The following is a 20,377-nucleotide window of genomic DNA, read 5'->3' as shown; positions in this document are numbered from 1 at the left end:
CAGTCCTGATTGCCATTCACTAGCTGCTAGGCTCTCAAAGCATCTGTTAGCTCTCAGAGTGTATGTAAGGATTAAATAAAGCAACATACATAAGGCATTTAGGACAGTGACTTGGTATACAGTAAATGCTTAATAGAAGCCAGTAATAATCTCTCTGTGTGTTTCTGTCTTTGTCTCGCTCTGTCTTCCTTCCTCGATTCTTTCTTTCTCTTCCTACGTCTCTCTGTCTCTGTGTATGTGTGTGTGTGTGTTTCTCTCTCTGAGTTAACCACTCAGCTATTTGCTAATCATCAAGTCCTGCCTTCCAGCAACTGGCACATTAACAGAGACATTGTTTCTTGTATGTTTACTGTGTTCTCACTTCAGCTGAAATGCCTACATCTCACCCTTACACACTCCACTCAGCGTTAATTCATCCTTTGATCATTATTTTGTGAAGCTTATCCTCACATACTTGAAAGAAATGATAATTATTGCTCAGTTGAATGAAACCTCACATCATAAGTAAATAAATAGCTGTGGCTTGATGAGGAAGATAATCAAGAGCTTAAATAATAGACTTTATTAAAAAGCTGTCTGATTTCATACCATTATTTCCAAGTTCCATATCCTACCAAAATAATTTACCTCATTAAATTACTGATTTTTAAATGTCTCTAGCAAAATATGGATATTAATAATAATAATATAAATATTCATCATGGAACATCATTCCCTATTGCCACAGATTGGAGGTTAACAAAACACCACCTCAGTAAATAAATTAACATTTAACAAAGACCCACTGGATATACAGCCTTTTATTAATAAATTTTAGCTTCATAGTTTTTATTGAGAGAGCTTTACATTTCTTTTTTCCTGGAAAATCTCTAGATTTTTCATGCTCTAAAAGAGGCAAGTATGTCTGTGATAATATAAATGTAATTAGCTCCTTTTTATTACCAATATATTATGGAGACATTCAAATTTACATTATATACGTGCTCACTATTAGTTTCCTGAGTTAGGTGGTACCTATTCTGTATGACTACTAAAAAAGCACAGAACATATGCAATATCCTGTCTAATGATTCAAGTTAAATATACCTCAAAGAATGTTCTATCTTATTAAAATTCACATACATTTTTCTTACAAGGGAGCCACCATTCTGCACTGTAGCACGTGCTTTATTACAAACTTAGAGTTCATTGATGAATAGTGATAGACTTGCAAATCAAGTCAACAGCTTCACTAGCACAGCAGGGTTTTAGGAAGCGTTTCTCCCTCTGTGAGCATAACCTTAGAGGCTGGTCGAGAGCCCTGCGCTGGGTTTCTGACACCCCAGGCTCTTCCCACGCAGAGCGGTCCTTACCTGAGGCCCTCGCCCTCGGGAGCGTGCTGTCTGCAGTACTCCAAAGTGTAGGTCTCGGTGGCCTCCGGGCTGGCGGGCCGCCATCGGATGGTGGCTGTGTTCCAACACACAGTACAGTCCTCAGCCCGGATCACAGGCGTGGAGGGGGCTGCGGGGACAGAACAGGGCAGTTGTGGAGCTGTCAGTGGCAGTTCTGCTTCCCTGGTCGCTGGGCTTGGGGATGGTTTTAATTTTTTTTTTTTAATATGTCCTGAGTTGAAAACCCAAAAGGTATAAAAATATACACACTGAAAGGTCTCCCTCTCATCTTTGCTTTCAAACCGCCCAGTTTTCACCCACCCCCAAACAGCTTCTAATAGTAGCTTTCTATAAATTCTTCCATAAATCCTACCATGGTTTCTTCATACATATACAAGCAAATGAATATGAAGATTTTTGCCCCTTCCTTTACACACAAGTTAGCTGCCATGATCTTGCCGTCAATAGGTACTCAATAAGTTGTTTTAAAAGGCAAGAAGAAAGGATAAAACAGAGGGAGTAAGTCATTTCTCTCCCTAAGGCAGTTACAATTATCTTAAATATAATGCAAACTTGGCTTATGACACACGTGCTTAAGCACCTGTGAAAAGATTCCGTCACGAGAATGCATTTCCAGCTGAATACCATTACTGAAAGTCTTTTGGGGGCTCCTAGCACCCATATGAGAAAGCCTGAGCTTCTTACCTTAGCAAGTGTGAACTCTATGTACTAGCCTTTCTTAGCTCATGTCCTCTTCCCCTTGTTTTTAAGTCAAAGAAATAATACCAAAATTCTTTTTGCAACCTGCACACTCCCTACTCTTTCTTACCTTGACACCTGTGCTCATATGTCTTCTTCAGATGGAATACACTCCTTTAACATATTACTTCCTACTGGTCTTTTAATGATTCCATTCAGGCATAAGTTCTAGGAAGCCATTCCTGATCCTGTCCCTGCCCCAGCCAGTCTTGGATATCCTTCTAGAGTGTTCTGGATCACGGCCCTTACCACACAATTTCTATGATTTTTTGTTTTGTATCTCCCCCACTTGAGTATGAGCTTCTTGAGAAGAGGAGCCCAGTCTTATTCACTGTTGCAAATGCAGCACCGCACAATACCCAGCATGCAACAGGTGCTTAACAAACACTTATTGGTTGATCTTAATAGTCTGTAAAGAACTGAGTATTGCCTCTTAACACCCCCTTAACATCTCCTTTTTGTTGTCATTGCGTATTGTTGTTTAGTTGGTGAGTCATGTCCGCCTCTTTGTGACCCCCTTGGACTATAGTCCGCCAGTCTCCTTTGTCCATGGAATTCTCCAGGCAAGAATACGGGAGTGGATTGCCACTTCCTTCTCCAGGGGATCTTCCCAACCCAAGGTTCGAACCCATGTCTCCTGCATTGGCAGGCAGATTCTTTACCACTGAGCCACCTGGGAAGCCCCTACCATCTCCTTACCTGTTCTGAAGATTGCCCTTTCGCTTGGCAGGCTACATCCTGTGAAATTCACAGCCATTACCCACACTTGATAGCATCGGTCAGGTTCTAAATCTTCAAAAACACAGTAACTTTCTTTCACGGTCACTCTGTATTCTTCTACCAAATCTAGCATAAAACACAATCATAAACTCTGAGGTATCTTCCTAAGTTAATTGAAAGCTATAGCTTTTGGAAAAATTCAACTACATATTTTTCAGTGGGAAATACAAACTGATAAACTTACAGATATCACTATGTGGTAGATAACATTTAAGAACATTCAAGCAATAACATTCCAAAAGATAAGTAGAATGACATAGTATTACTTGTAATAGCACATTAGTCAGATTCATATACCACAATTAAAGTAACTTGTTTTAATAGCAAATACTAAAATTGCATGGAATTTATGTTAATCTCAGTAATTCACTCTCAAGAAAAGTCTTAAGCAATGGCAATATTTTAAAAGAGTATGTAATAAAATAAGGACAATCCCATGTTTCCTAAATGTACAATGTTAAAAAGCATCTTTATAGATTAGCAAACTATTCAGTATAATTTTCAAAGTTTCAAATCTTGATTCCTTATCATGAATTCCAGAATTCTTTCAACTAGAGATTTCCATAATTGATAGAAATACTTAAACATCGTTGATAGAACATAAACTGTTCTAAGAAATAACTTTGTTCAATCAAGACATTTCCTAAAATTACTTATTTTACTTTAAGTATTTTAGTAGTAAATATTACTCAGTAACACTCTGAACACCTGCTCCTTGGGCCAATCTGATTATTCTTACTGAAATTTCTTTCCTTTTAAAAGAACAATTTCTTTTCTAAATTAGCCCCTGGTAATTCCAAGTATCCTCTGATATTACTCTAGGATGTCATATCTTCAAAACCCCTGCAGTTAAGAAACCCAGATTATTCCCTTTAAAGTAAATTTAGGAAATCTTCAACTCAGCAGGTTTCTTCAACTGCATCTCTTTTACCAGTGAGATATACTTTCTGGATGAAATTTTGGCTTAAATAACATCATAAAGACATACACACTGAAAAACATTTCCCCCTAGCCTAGAACCCGGGACTGCAGTTCTCAAGAGAATTCTCCTTTTAGACTAAGTCGTTTAGCCTGGTACTCCTTTTAACAAAGCACATAATATATGTTACTGGGGACCTATTCCACACAGCACAGTACCACAGTCTAGACCATCAGATTATTGAACTGGCATCAGCAGAGTTCAAGGCATCAAAGGAATGAGACACAAGACAGGTATGTGTTTGGGGCATGGCAGGGGAAGGTAGGCAGGTGGAGCGCTTTTATAAAGTGCTCCAGGAAATAAACAGTCGTTAAGAGGAGTCTTGGAGAGCCATGAGGTTCTTTGATATAACTGGATATACAGGGAGGTGAAGTGTGGTATAACAAAACAAACAAAGAGTCAAGCAAATAAAAACATAAGCTTTGAAGTCTGAAAGATCTTTATTTAAAACCTGTCCTGGTCCCAAGTAATTTTTGTGGTCTTGGGCAAATTATTTAATCTCACATCCATTTTCTCAATTGCAAATGCGAATAAGAGCAGTTTTCTTGTTGTGCTGTGACAGGTGTATGGTAACAGGTTCCCAATAAGATATGAGTTCTTACAGACAAATTTAGCCAAGTTTACAATATGCCTATGGTTGCTTTCTTACTTTTTCTAAGTATCACATGACATCCCAAAAGACTTAAATACTGATTAACAGTGAAATAAGTTATAATTCATTTCTTATTACAAATTGGTTCCTATTCCATGTCAATCTTGTCACATGCTCATCTAATTTCCAAAAATATGGGTCTACCTTCAACAGGCAACACAGAATGTCAGCACTCCCAACTCTGATCCATCAAACCGCCTGACTGCCAGGACTTACTAGAGGTCTTACTGAACAGAGAGATGTTTACGAAAGGCTCAACTGTAAAACATGCGATCCATTCACCCTCCCAAGCACTTTTACCTCTATCTTCACGTTAATTTGGGACACCAGAAGACTACACGATACAGTCTTCTCATGCCTTGAGAAGTGTGAACTCTGAATTTACCTTCATAGTTTGTTTGCAGCTTTTATCAAAGGGGGATCTGAGACAACGCCAACCATGAAAACGCCAGCCATGAAAACGTCAACGCTGCGTTTGCACTAAAATTACTGTGGAAGACAGTGTCCTATATACAGCTCATTTCTCCTCTACAAAGTGGGACACTTTATGCTTGTGTTTTAGACTTCAGTTCTGATCGAAACTTTGTTTTCAACACTTTGGTATGTTACCTCATGCCTGAAAATGAGAATCACTCAATTGCTCTTGTTAACCTGAGAACTCAAAGCCAAATTTGAATTTCAGTTAAAATATTCATGTTGAAAAGTATTCATTCATGACCTTTATTCATGGTAAAGTATTCATCATTAGGATAATATTTATTCATTCTAGTTTTCTTTGGTCCTGATTTCCAAATTTTGCTTATATGTCATTTCATTATATAATTGCTGGTTCATTGTTGCTTTTATAAGTGGCTACAAATGCTTTGTGGAAAGAGTCATAATAGGTATATGTTTAAATACTACAATTAAGATGTAGAAATGTACATATGCATCTGAATATGTGTTAGCAATCCTACCGTTTACTTCTTGGTCATCTTGTGGCTCCTCCATGCAGTAAACCTGGAATGAGTCGATGACATCTTCTTTGTTCATGCTCCAGTAAACTGCAATTGTTGTACTAGTGGCAGAATTGAGTTCCTGAGGTTCTAATCTAGGAGGCTGTGGAACTGGAATACAAGCAAGATTTATTATAACTAATGCTGTTTTATTGATTTCTTTTCTTTTTGCAAAAGTCACCTGTGCTTATTGACAATAATACAAACAATATAGAAGTACATGGAGGAAAAATGCGAGGCCTATCTTGTTCTCAACAGCCCCCCAACCCCAAGGATTTCCCTTAGAAGCAACCACTGTTATTATAGTTGTGTGTAACTCTCTCCAAAATGTCTTCTCTGCACGCATACATATACACTATGATACACATAGAAAAAAAAAAATGGATCTCCCAATGGGATCACTTGGTAATATTCTTCTGCAGTCCTATACTTTGAGAGTAATAAACTTATACAAGTTAGAGGATGTACCAAATGATTTGGTTTTCCTTCAAAATAAAACCTTGAGTTTGCATTGCTAGTAACCAATATCATATCCTTCTATGTCAATACAGAATCTATATTCAAATAGAGATCGATGAAACCCTTTTTAGCTATAGTTGCTTTATCATCAAGGCTGCAAAAGATTTGCATGAGTAAAACATCAAAATACACTTTCTGAAACTACTATCCCATTTTCCCATATCCAACATGACTATACCTACAATTTTTTTTAATTCTTAAAAAATGTAAAAATTACATGAGGAAAAAGCACCCTATTAATTGATTTGAATATCAGGTTTAAAAAAAAAAAAAAATGAATATCAGGTTTAGATATCTAGTATAAATCCATTGTTCTGCATTTTAAAGGCAACAACATTCTTGAGTATTTTACTAGAGATTTAAAAAGTTTATAATTATGCATATTGAACATTTATGTATATACAATGCCATAAATTAAGCTCCTATGAAATTCTTCTCCAAAATTTTTAACATACAAAAGCATTGAGTATAGTTTACAAATTAGAGGAAAAGGTTATTCCCATAGTGGAACAGATGAACTGTTTTAAAATTTATTTTTGTGGTTATTATTTTCCAGTCAACAATCCTGAGAGATGAGCTTGCTGAATAATATAGGCTAAATTTTATGTGATTACTTTATTAAAAGTCAACAATGAAGGGAAAGAAAACAAAGGTTAGTTCAATAGGAAAGTGGAAATTAAAAGAAATAAATGGTTCTAAATTTAGAGAATGGAACAAAAAGAGACACACTGAAGAGATTCAATACAGAAATAAAGAGCTGAGGAAATACATAGTTATGAAAAATGAGAAGGAAGATAAGAGAATGGGCAAGTTCATGAGCTTCGGAGGGCAGAGGCTGGCCTAAGGTTAAACGCCAGATCCCCTACTTGTAAGCTTTGTTACTTCAGCTTCAGTTCCTCCATCTTTAAAACAGGAAAACAACAATAATACTATTTCCTCCCAGGATTGTTGTAAAAAGCAAGATAATGCATATCAAGTGCTTAGCAAAGTACTTGACACATAACCAGTGTTAACATTCAGAAAGAAACACGGCCTTTGCAGGAGCACAGAAAATGGAGGGGAGAGGGCAGGAAGCCCCTGATGATGGAGCTGAAGTAGACACCCTTCATCTGGTAAACACAGAGGGACCACAGACGTAAGACATGCCGGGAGGCTGCATGAGAAGGCAGGAAGCCCACCTGTCAGAGCCCCTCCCCAAGGGCTGATAGTGCTTCAGAGGCTCTTACACTATCCTTGACTTTTCTGTTTGTCTTCCCAGCAGAAAATCAGTGTCACATTCTAAAGGGGTCCACCAGATAAATGTAGTTCAGTAAATTTTCATGTTGCCCTGGTTTATGGAAGAGCCAAGCAGATTGACTATTGTCTATCATCTTTGAAGTAGTGCTAGAGAACTTTTTAAAGAACAAACAATGAAAATGCTCCCTTTTCCTCTATGAATTATACATTGAGCTTTACCTGCTTTTTAAAATGGTAACATCTTTTCAGAAATCTCTATATCAGGTAGCTTAGGAAACTTTAAATTGATAATTGAGCCCCCCTCTCAATCAAAAAATTTTAAGGAATAGGCAGTTGTAGGGAATTAGGCAATGCATGTAGGCTAGAAGTAATTTTGTACCTAACCTACTCCTTTAAAAACAATGAAACTAAAACATATTATTTCAAAACAAGAACCACTTTTATTGTTTAAACTATTCTAAAATTTAAAAGGGAGTATGAATATTCCATGTATGTAATACTACGAACAGTGGCTCAATTTACAATTCCTATGCAGCACAAGAACATCAGAGGTTCAGACTTTATACATTATCAACACTATTTACACTTCTAGAGTAAGAAACTTGAGTAAGAGTGATGCCAAAAATGCAAAATGATTTTAAGGCTTCCAGTCATAGGCTAAGGAACTGGGCAAAGGCATCACCCCCATGGATTCCCTCTGCCTGACAGAGCACGCCCATAAAGAGCTGTCATGCTCAATGAGCTAAGCATTAGATCAGCCTGCATTTCAGTACTTGTAGTGGATACAGAGTCCCACGCAACTGAGCTTTCAAGAAAGTCCCCAGGAGAACAGCATTATCTGCAGTAGCCAAAAGGTGAAAGGAACTCAGAAGGGTATCAACAAGTGAATGGATAAGCAAAATGCAGTGTCGACATACAATGGGATTTATCCAGCTTTAATAAGGTAGGACATTTTGACACATGGTTCAACAGGGGTAAAATCAGAGGACATGATGCTCAGTGAAATAAGCCAGTCACAAAAGAGACAGGTCCTGCAGAATTCCATTTAGATGAGGTCCTTAGAGTAGTTAAATCCATAGAGACAGGAAGTAGATGATGGTTGCCAGAGGCTGGGGGTGTGGGTGGGAGGAATGAGGAACTGTTATTTAACAGATACACAGTTTCAGTTTTGCAAAATGAAAAGAATTCTGGAGCTGGATTAGTGGTAATGGTTGTACAATGGTGGCTTCAGCAGGGTTAAAATGGACAATTTCATTTTACATGATTTTTTTTAAAGTTCTTAGCAGAGTCAAGAAGCCTTGGGGTGTCACGAATCTATGGTTATCCCCCCTTTCACAGCAATACACTCAGCCTCTTTGGTGCAGACCAGTGGATCAAGTGCAGAGACTCTGAAAGCCAAACACCCCCCCCACACACATCCTCAACAGCTGTGTATCTAGAGCAATAAGCGAAACAATTCTCTGTTCTGTCTTATCTTCTTACCTGTCAGATGGGAATAACAATAAAACCTGTCTCCTAGAGTTGTGAGATTAGAGGGACAGTCCAACCAGAAACAGTGTCCACCCTGCCCAGCATCACGTAAGCAGGGAAGAACCGTCAGGGCCGCTCTGTTTCTCACTATACTCTCTGAAGCAGAGGCGCAATGTGCGGCGTTTGTATCTCAGAGACCAGTGCCCCCCAGCAGCTTGGAACTACTGGGACGGCCACACGTACTGTTTGTGAATGCACCACTGACACTTTGTGACCTCTGCAATGTACAAATGCCCCCTCACTGCCCATCAGATTCAAAAGAATGTCCTTGAGACAGGGTGCTCAGGGCCGGTGCACTGGGATGACCCTCGGGGATGGGATGGGGAGGGAGGTGGGAGGGGGGTTCGGGATGCAGAACACATGTACATCCATGGCTGATTCATGTCACTGTATGGCAAAAACCACTACAATACTGTAAAGTAATTAGCCTCCAATTAAAATAAATAAATTAAAAAAAAAAAAGAATCCCTTAAAAATAAAAGAGCTACTCTGTTGACCAGAATTTCTTGGTTTGCAATCTTGGCTCCATTCAAATGCTTCTTAAAGACATGATAAGAAAATACCCCTTTGTTCTGAGACATACCTAAAGAAAATCCATTAGGACAAATAACTGAATTTTTCATTTTATATAGTGTTGGGGGCTTGGGGGAGGGCTTTTTTGTTTTTCAGTTTTTTTGAAGACACAGTAGATTTTTACTAGTTACTAAATTAAAACTCTCCCAACAGGAATAAAAGTTAATCCTCAATTTAACAGAAATTGTCTTTATGGTTTGCTTTGCAAGATTATAGCATCTTTTAAAGAGGGCGTCTAAGTACATTTTACAGTTAGTGAAACTTGGTTACTTCAATGAAACACAGCAGCTTTGAAAAAAATCTAAATAAATTTCATTGTCTTGTTTGTTAAAATAGCACATTAAAAAATATTTTGAAGAGTCGGCAGGATGCTTTTGACAGCTGAGCAGGAGGAGGCTCCTGGCTACAGAGCATGATGCTGAGCTGTTAGTTCTCTACGTTAATCTGTTTAGTTTGGAAAAAAGGAAAAATAACTCAACTGAAGAGGAGAAAGCCACTCCGAAAGAAAAACCTGTACAACATATATGAAAATATTTGATTTCTCTTTCCTTCTATACCTGGCTGCTGATGTGAAGCAAATAATCTCTAAGAGAGAGAAATCTTCTTTTGAGAAAAAAAGAGAGAAGCCCCTTCGATTCCACTGCTCCGTCCTTCCACCTCCTCAGTATTCCAGCACAGTCACAAAGCTTCAAATGGAAATGCCGTTTATAACTGAAATGGTATGCTAGTCTCACAGTTTATTTCAGAATCTAGCTTTAAATTCTTACAAGAAAGATTTTTCCTTTTCCAGTTATAATTCCTTAGCTTCAAAAACTTTACAAAACAAACAAGAAATAACTGCCAAATTTCAGTGAGGTAATTAATATATCGAAGTTCCTACCAGCCACTTGTTTTAACATCTGGTCACTTCTTGCTGAGCTGTCATCATAATGCTCAAAAAGTGAAAACGCAGCAGGCATTTTCTCTAAAGAAGCAGTGTTCTCCATTGCAGAAAGCAACCTGTTGGGAAAATAATTCTGTATAAGTCAATAAATTATTAACATATACATAATGAAAGCTAAGAACAATTATTCAAAATGAAGCTATTGTTGGTATTTGGTGGTGGTGGTTTTTGTGAGGCATTGTAGCCAAAAAGGTTTTTAAATGTTTCAAAATCTGGAAAGATATGTCTAAAATCTATTCATAGGATTCTTTAGTGCAACTGGTAATATTAGAAACTTCATTCCTATATCCTTAAATTGAACAGATTCCATTGAATTATACAGTCTTAATTTTGCCTCTATAAAGTTAGTTCTAAAAATGATTACACTTGAATGATTGTTTTTATTCCCTAAAGATAAAAAAGGTTCAGAGCCCATCTGGAAAGTCACATACTTTGTGATGTCTTTGCTGTTTTCAACTCTCAATATTATACATCTAGCCATTTAGTCTTTCAAGAAAATACACACATCTGCTAAGTGTCAGGCACTGCTATGGGTCAACAACAAAGAAGGATAAAGTCTATCTATTCTCGAAAGACTAAATAAGCCACAGTATATAAATTGTTAACTTTTCTTTATATTCAGGACCCTATTAGGAGGGATGCACTCAGCATTGGCATCCAGGTGAAATATGGACTTAAAAAAAAGGGTTGATTCTGAAGAGGGAAACAGGGGAAGGAAGGACTGCAGAAGCATTTATCTTTAGCATGAGGGCCTAAACTTTGGTGAGGAGCTCTCCTCTGTGTACCTTACTCAAGAGGACGGAAAATACCTTCCAGAAATTAAGTCAACCATTAGGAACTCCATGGACTTTGGGGTTTGGGCAGCACACACCCACCTCTAAGCCTTTTCACTTGCTACTGGAACTTTCTTCTCCTAGCCACCTGTGTGGCTCCCACCTCACTTAATTTAGATCTCTATTAGAATGTCAGCCCCTCAGAGAGGCCAGTCCTCTGCTGCTTCTTACTTTGTTGTGCTGTTTCCTCAAACTCATTACAACCTATTTGTTTTTGTCTGTCTACTTCACCTGAGTATAATCTACATGCCAAAAAAGGACTTGTTGGTTTCACTACAGTATCATGTTTCTTGGCACATAGTAGGCTTTCCATAAATATATGTGAATCAGTAAGAGGACAAGGTTTCCTTCGGGTAAGAATATCAGGATCTTAGGTCTGGAAAATTTATCAGTATGAGTGGAAAAAATGATAAAATATAACTGAAATATTTAAAGAGTGCTCACTATGCTTACAAGTGTTAGGGATAATAAAATTCACTATCTTCTGATTTGAGGGAGATGCTCCATTAGGGGCTTCAAAGAGGAGGTAACTTTTGCTGAGTCTTAAAGGATCTTTAGGAGTTTCCTAGGCAACAAAGAGAGTATGAATGTTGCTGAGAGAACAGCATAAATGAAGGCATGGGGCTATAAAAAAGTAAGACGCACTCAAGGGCCACAGGGGACCATGGACCTTGAGAACTGGGAAATGGAAACAATAAGAGATGAACTAGAAAGGTGATTTGTGACTTGACTGGGAAGTCTTTCACGACCACCAAGAGTTTCCATTTTGCCCTTTAAGGCAGGGAGAGTCACAGAAGGTTTTACACAAGGGAATTTTAGAAGAACACCTTGGCATGAGTCTGAGGGAAGATCTCCAGCACCTGGAGAGGTGGTGAAGCCAGTTGGGAGGCCCCAGGATGCTCTAGATGAGGGAAGGCAACGTGAACCTTAATTAAGGCTTTAGGGATGCAGAGGGCGGAAGTGATAGACTCAAAATGAACAAAGAGGGGTTACGCGTGCATATACTAAGCCCTCTCAGGACGTGTCACTGACTACACGGAGGGCTCTTCGCAGCACAGAAGCTGTAGCTATAGATAAAGCATGTAGAATGTTTGAATTTTCCCTTATGCACTGATCTGTTCAAATTTATCAGTGTGTTTAAGGGCAAGCCGATGTCTTTTTATGAGCAGGTCCTACAAATGGTTGAGACTCTCTTCCATTATTATAACACAAAAGAGCAAAACAGAGAAAAAACATGCGTCCTCTTAACAGAACAGCATTTTCTAAGCAAATGTGTTTTTCAGAATATGCAAATTTTGAGTCTAAATATGCTTGACAGCATTCTTTAATTTAAGCATTTTTGGTGTTGTGAAAAATCATTTAATATGCAAGCACTGCCTTTAGATATATAATACAATGAGAGGGAGAAAAAGCAGCAAGGGGAAGAAACTAGAAAATTAGCATTTCTCATAGACAGGAACACCAATAACATTGAGACTTTAAGGTACAAGTTATCATGAGAACCTGAAAGGTTTCATTTCAGTGAAAAAAAATCAATCTTCATCACATGTGTGCACATTTAACAAGATTTTCTTTAATTGCTCATATTTCTTCATCAAATCTCGAATTTTGTTATCTTTTTTCTTTACAGAAAAATAATGGTTATCCCAGGTATACTTTCCTTTTGGCAACATGCAGCTTTAGCAAAGATTAACTCATTGCCAATTGGACAATGAGATCAAAATTAATTAAAAAGACACACAGATGAACAAGTTCAAGCACAAAACCAAAGAAATGGTATTTAGAATTAAACGCATGTCAATGCATATTAGCAAGTTAATATTCTAATGTTTAGAAAAGTAAAAAATGTGAAACTAAAAAAAAAAAAAAAAGTGAAACTATAGCATTTTTGAAGGCAAATGCATTTGCAAATTTTCATTCACTAAATTTTCTTGCTGATTAGTATCTTCCACAAGCGGATGAAGTATAATAAATAAGCAAAAATGCCTGTATGCTGTCCAATGCATACAGAATGGCATTCTCAATCCATATACTTTGGTGGGTAAAAATAAACATCAATAATACTTAGAAGAAGTGTGTAATTTTAAAAAAAGAAAACCTGGAGCAAGGCCTGGGTATCAGTTTTCAGACCTGCACAGTGTGCTTCTGGCTCGTGTGTCAGAACTGGTCTCAGTTCTGGTCCAGAACTGGCCCACTGCTGGATACTCCTGTAGTGGATCTGGGCTGGAGCTCCAGGAAGTACCACACAGGCAATTCAGGCACAGCCAGTCTGTGGCGCCACTGGGCCAGAGGACAGGCTGTTATAAACCAGAGGTTCTCAATCCTGCCTATGCACTGAAATCACCTAGCAAGCTTTAAAAGTGCCCTGGCCACACCCCACAGCAGTTAAGCCAGAATCTCAGGAGGGAAGACTCAGTCATCAGCATTTTTTAAAGCTCCCTGAGTATTTCTATTTATAACAGAGCCACTGTAATAAAACCCTTATTGATTATTGCCAATATTAATATACAAATTGTTTTCTTGAAGCATTTTGGCAATATTCTTTTTTCCCCAGAAGTTGTAAATATAGTCTAATGTAGATAAGAAACATAAATGTTAAGGGGGAAGTTTTAGTTTCATTATACACTTGTTATCAATTTTTTCATTGTCTATTTCCTTGCCCATATCTTTTTATTCATACTAATTGTGATTAAATTATGGAAGAAATGTTTACATATTGGCAATATTCTGTTGAATAGATTTCCTTAACAGGTAAATAGGATTCATCTGTGTGGTTCTCATTAAAAAATCAGGTTTCTAACTGAAAACCATTTTTCTATATTTTAACATATCACAAATTCCTGATTTTTCACTTTATGCTATTTTACAATTTGAGACTGAATGAAGCAAACTGAAGATGATATTCACAATTTTAGAAATTTACATTAAAAGGGTAAAATTGATTTAAAAAAACAAGAAAAACATTAGGCTCAGCCTGTAGGAAAGACCTCAAGCCTGTTTATGGGGCAGAAAGGAAAATGAGTCAGATCAGTATGAGCATCTCATTATCAGATGCTCAGAAGATAAACAAAGATTTATTGTTATGTGTTTTTATAAACAACACTTCCTGATTTCTTGTTGAGTGTTTTGCCTTTTAAATGAATGAAGAACTTCTCTTAGATTGAGTGTTAAATACAACAACAAACATGAAACAAAAATCAAGAGAAGATTCATTTAGGTGAGCGGAACAGAAAGAGAAGATAAACGCATGCCTGTCTTTTGGAGAGAAAATGAGAGAACGTTCCATTAAAGATTACATAAGTCATCAAATTGCTCAAGGCAGATATGAATGATCCTTTCAAATACTCATATATAACCAATTAAGTCGAAGCATATACAAAATGTTCTGTACGCAGTGACTGAAAAGATAGCCTAGTCTAGATTAGGTTGGAAATACAGACTACATCTCAAGGAAGCAGTTAAAAATCTACATTATGATAATTGTTATTTAACTAAAGCACATGCAGTTTTCTTTCAAAAGCTCTCATTTAGCTTTTAAAAGCACTGTAGCTAAAAGTGCAAACCCAGGAGCTCACTAAATGTATGTCTTTTTTAACTGGCAGCTCATTTTCTATAAAGCATCAAAATATTAAAAATAAAGCACACAGTCATGCTGTTCTCGGCCACCACTACATTGAGCCACGCTTTCTATACCTTTCATTGATTTCCTCAAACGACTTACGGAGGAATGAGAGAGACAGAGAGAGAGATTGAGAGAGGGGAAGGGGAGCGGGGAGAGAGAGAGAAACTAGTTAACAACCATAAAGAAAAACCGACCTAGAGCGCTAAGACTGTGTACGTTCTAATAATCATTACACTCCTCAGCTACCTTTGAGGTTGTTTCCTCTGGGGGGCTTCATTCCACGCAGCAAAGGAACTAGTGCTCAGAAGGGGTGGGGAGCGGGGTCTCGGATGGAGGGGGCTTTAGGTCTACTCTCTACCATCAGCAAAGTGGCAACAGTTGCCTCTGCTCTGCTGCTCTCTATTCACTAACAAATGGATTAGTTTCCAGAACTGAATCCTCTGAAGCAAGAAAAATGACTTAAATGTGTTCAGTGTGTGAGAGAGAGAGAACAAAATGTAATCAGTAGTTATCTCTAGATGATACCTTCTCTGTTCTTTTCTATATTTTCCAAATTTTCTAAACTGGATATATATCACTTTTATAAGTAGGAAAAACATGCTTTCTTTTTCACAACTTGTTCTTCTAGAGAGAAGAAAATATTCTTATCATACCCAGGTGAGGTTCTTAGGGAACACAAAGCACTTTATTAATGTTATACTGCACATGAGGTACTTAATTTTAAAATACTAAAGCTTTGCCTTAATTAAGCATAATGCAACTGAATGATTTTCACCCTCCTCTGAGGATGCCATGTCCATCCCACCCAAATTTTCTGCCCGGTTTTGCCTTGCTCCATCTCCAGTCTTCACTAAAGGGCTGGGAGGACAGAGGAGCTTTGACAGCTCATCATAGAAAGGTGCTTTCCTCAGAGTTGACAACTGGGTCTGGAATTGCCCTGGAGGAAAACATTGCCATCACTCCTGGTTAATCCTGGCTCTGAGGAGAACCAGCATTCTACTGCAGGTTTAGGGAATTGGGAGAGCAAAGAGCTGCCTCTGGGCGAAATTGGAGGAGCACCCAAGGGATTCCCTGTGCACAAGGTACTTGTCTGAATTAAGGAATCTGGTCCCCAGGAAGACCCTTGTAAAAAGATTAACATGATACCTAAAAGAGGTGTCATACTATGCCATCCTTTTGCATGCTGAGTGTACCAAAATGTTACTCTCCACTTGGTGAGGCTCAGAGGGCATGGTTGAGAGGTCATTTCAGATTAGGGCATGAAGTGGGGACGGGCACTGCAAGATCAGGCCTGTACCCACAGGCAGCATAGCACAAATAAAGTTTTCAGGCTGCTTTCCCTCCCTCTTAGAAGGTGACCAATCCATTGTGACAGAATGGACAGATGATGCTGTGGGCTGGCTTCCATGCACCCTTTTGCTGGATCTGGGTGTTATGGCTTTAAGGACTGGATGGGCCTCTTCCATGAGCATCTGGCATGCCCTAATAATTTTTAAATGAGAATTATAGAAACTCCCCAGAGAGATATATATGATCTCAGGAAATAGCAAAAGTTGAATTTTAAAAAATAGACTTGGGTCAGACTGGGTTCAAGGTTTCTGGATCTGTTTGAAATGGTGCTTACAGTCAAGAAAACGGTCTCGTCAAGCTCCTCGGCTTCTCTCACGATGGTCTCCAGGGTGTCCTTGGCAGTGTCCATGCTCTGCAGAAAATGGACCATCTGGTCATGCAGGAACTCCATCTTCTTTCTCTTTACTTCCTCAAAGCTCTGGGCTTTCTCATCATATTGTGCTAAAACCTTCTTCATCATTTCCTCATTCTGTTCTTCTAGCCGTTTCTCATTTTTACTACAGTTTTCCTAAAAAAAATAAAAACAAAAAACCAATTCTGAGTGAAAAAAGAAGTACATGTATTTTTTACAAGAAATACTAGCCTTTTAAAGAATTAATCTTGGGCATTCTGGTAAGAGAATCACAGACGATGCACACAATCTGAATTTTCAGCCTATCAACCTCCTTTGCCATAGTTGTCTCTGCAACAGAATTCACTGTAAGAAGGCTATCGAGAAGGATTTAGTTAATGAAACACACACAAAAATATCTGTAGGGAAGTCTTGCCCACCTGCATTCCCACGTGACAAAACCTGGCATCACGATGAATGAAGATCAGGTAGCCAAGACGGTTTGGTGCCATCTTTCCCACTCTACTAAAATCAAGTGTGGAGGAGGGAACAGCGAGGATACTGGACAGGGTGCCACAGTCACAGATGCTCTCCAGGGAAGGGGCACCTTCTGCCAGAGTCAGAGAAACCACACGGCCCGTCTGGACAAACTCAGATGCTTAGCTGTCCTGACCAGTGTGTGTGACAGTCGCTCAGTCGTGTCCGACTCTTTGCGACCCCATGGACTTAGCCCGCCAGGCTCCTCCATCCACAGGATTTTCCTGACTAGAGGGCTAGTGATAAGGTGATCATATTATTTACTGTCTAAAAGGAACACTTTGGTGGCAGTGGAGGTTGGCCAGCAACAGCACTAAAAATAACCAGCAGGGGCACCCCACTCCAGTACTCTCGCCTGGAAAACCCCATGGACTTAGGAGCCTGGTAGGCTACGGTCCATGGGGTCGCAAAGAGTCCGACACGACTGAGCGACTTCACTTTCACTTAACTGATTTACAACAGGAGTTAAGCAGACCTTTCACAAGCAAGCTAGAATGAGGAGTGATGGGGAAACTGCACTCCAGCCTCCCACAGAAGCCTGTCAATCCTGACTGATTGGTAAGGATGTAAGGATGTAAGTAAGGATGTAAATAAGTAAGTAAGGATGTAAGTAAGTAAGGATGTAAGGTAAGTAAGGATGTCTGGGCTGTGTTCATATATCAAAGGAGCGTTCCTATCCCCTTCCTTCATTGAAGAGAGAGCAGGGTCGGCATGAACTCATCAAAGACAGCGGTACCATGAGAGACACTCATCTGTCCTTAGCATGGAACACCAGGCAATGCTTTAGAACATCTCTGCAGAGCCAACCCAGTGAAAGGCAGGATGGTAGAGCAAGTAAGTTCCGATCTTGGCTATCAACTTACTATGATCTTGGGTAATATACTTAACTCTAAATCTCAGTTTCTTATCTATAAAATGGGAGCAACAGTAACTCCCATTTCATATGGTTGCTGTAAGGATCAAACTGGACAAGCATGTACAGCATTTGCCCTATCATAGTTAGTACCCTATTTATATATGTGTATGTGTTTTTAAGGGCACATCATTTATCCTTAGACAGGAAGTAATCTCACTGATAACACAGAGGGAAGATTTAAGGACTACTTTTAATGGAACAAAACCAACAATGGCAAACCACAAATGCACACACAAACCCCAATTCAGGTCATTTTAGCTTTATTTACTTGTGATGTTGTAAGCAAATTGGGATAAAGTAAAAAGGAAAAGGTAACTTACCTCAATGGTATTAAAAAAGGATTCTATCTCACTAACAAAGGCTTCAATCCTCAAGGATTTTTCTTGCAAATCTTCTAGAAAGTCCGCTAATTGAACCTGAAGAAAAGAATGAAGCTATCCTTAGTATATGACATTTGAGAAAAGAACTTCAAGCAGAGAGTTCCAATTTCCTTATAAATTTTGTATATTTGGTAGAGATATACTATATCATGGTCACAAACAAATCAACTTAAATTTTCTTTGATGCTTCATCTAAATTGACTCTATAGGTAATGTCTGATAAACAATTAGGAGGCTTATGAGTGAGAGCAATAAACAGTTTATTTTATCCTGTGCGAGAGGAAGGCCTTCTTGGTCAGCTGGTGAATTCAAAGTATACTTGTTTTAGTAAACTATGAATTGAATTCTTTCTCCTTAGTAAGGCCTGAATTGTTATACATTGTCTTTCTTCTTAGATAGCAGACTTTTCTCTGAACTGGTCCAACATATCTGAGAAACCTCCTCACATTTGCACCAATGGTTTCAGGTGTGCTTGCCTCACATGACCCTGAGAAGTCACCAGGCCTGAAATCTAGCATACCCAACAATGAAAACTATCTACTAAAGAGATCTTAAGATTCTAATGACACTCAACAGTACTTCTTAGTTATAAAGTTAGCTGTAATCTATCCTGCAAAGCAGAGAAGGCAATGGCACCCCACTCCAGTACTCTTGCCTGGAAAATCCCATGGATGGAGCCTGGTAGGCTGCAGTCCATGGGGTAGCTAGGAGTTGGACACGACTGAGCGACTTCACTTTCATGCATTGGAGAAGGAAATGGCAACCCATTCCAGTGTTCTTGCCTGGAGAATCCCAGGGACGGGGGAGACTGGTGGGCTGCCGTCTATGGGGTCGCACAGAGTCGGACACGACTGAAGCGACTTAGCAGCAGCAGCAGCATCCTGCAAAGCTTAACAACACAGAATAAAAGAGCTTCCATCTGCCTGATTCACTATCCAAAGAATGATGGAAAGATTACATTGTGGGAAGTCCCTTCAGGATCTGGTTCTCTGCTTCCTGCTCACGCCCCTGCCTCTTCTTCACAGGGCTCCAGGATTCTCTCACCTATGTGCCTTTTTAGAAGGCAATCCCTGTCTCTAGAATGTCCTCCCTGCCCTGATTTGTTAGAAGAACTCTATCCTATTTAGGCTCACCAAAGCTGCACCTTCTCAAGATACCTTCCCCATCTCTCCAGTCCCCCTCCAGCATTTCACTCACTCCCAGAGGGTTTCTCGCTCAGAACACTGCATTCCCATGATGCTGTTTGATTTTGGGGAGCTACAAGTCCAGGTTCCTTTATTTTTGTTTTTATTCCCTATGATGAGCACGGCTCTTAACATGGAATAGGAAGGGAGAGAGAAAGAGGGAAGGAAGAGAGTGATGGAAGAAATAAATGACAGATAAAAGATAATCCACCAAAACAGGGATGGAGTGGAGGGAGAAGCCAGGACCTGGACAATCTACAAATGCAGCCGTCAGTTCCCGAAAAATCACAGATGGCCACTCACAAGATGCTAGAGAATTCTCAAGTGACAACTTCTTAAATTTATTTTTAATTTTTAAAAAGTGCCAACCAATTCAATCTTCACAGTCCATTTAATGAACGAAGCAAGTCTCTGGCTTAGTCATTTTGTTTTGCACTTTCTGTTCATACTCTTTGGAGAAAGTCCGGAAAAAAATAAAAAGAACTTTAAAATGGTTTTAAAGCAGGAGACATCATATCTCTCTGCTTCTGAAATTTGTTTTAAATTGACAGGATTTAGACAGAATTATTTTTTTAATTTCTAAAACTCACAGAGATAAACAGAACATAATTAAGAAGGCTGAAAAAAAAGTCTTCTTTCTGCTGACAGTACCCACTAGTTGTTAGTTAACAAAACCAAGTGTCATCAAAGAACGGGGCATGTTTCACTGGTGCTGATGCATCTGAATGCCTGAGAGTCCAAAAAGAAATTGAACCACGGCCTATTCCCAAACTTGACTAGGTAAAGTTTCAACAAAATACAAGTTGAGAAGGATTACTTTTCCAGAAAAAAGACCAAAAAATCTAAGATTCAAATGTGTTATCCTACTGAATCAAAATGAATCTGACA

General features: G+C 38.8%; 1 protein-coding gene across 1 annotated transcript in view; it reads right to left on the bottom strand.

Annotated features, from left to right (window-relative positions):
• Positions 1–20,377, bottom strand: part of CMYA5 (cardiomyopathy associated 5) — a 98,084-nt gene that overhangs the window by 22,305 nt on the left and 55,402 nt on the right. The window contains 7 exon segments of the mRNA NM_001281903.1: positions 1,353–1,500; positions 2,829–2,975; positions 5,497–5,646; positions 10,274–10,392; positions 14,863–14,885; positions 16,416–16,649; positions 18,246–18,341. Of these exon segments, the coding sequence (NP_001268832.1) occupies positions 1,353–1,500; positions 2,829–2,975; positions 5,497–5,646; positions 10,274–10,392; positions 14,863–14,885; positions 16,416–16,649; positions 18,246–18,341 (917 nt within the window).

This window comes from Bos taurus, chromosome 10 (genome assembly GCF_002263795.3).
Source record: "Bos taurus isolate L1 Dominette 01449 registration number 42190680 breed Hereford chromosome 10, ARS-UCD2.0, whole genome shotgun sequence".
NCBI classification, from domain to species: domain Eukaryota; kingdom Metazoa; phylum Chordata; class Mammalia; order Artiodactyla; family Bovidae; genus Bos; species Bos taurus.
The sequence above is the reverse complement of the archived record's forward strand: the minus strand, read 5'-3'. Positions and strand labels throughout refer to the sequence as shown.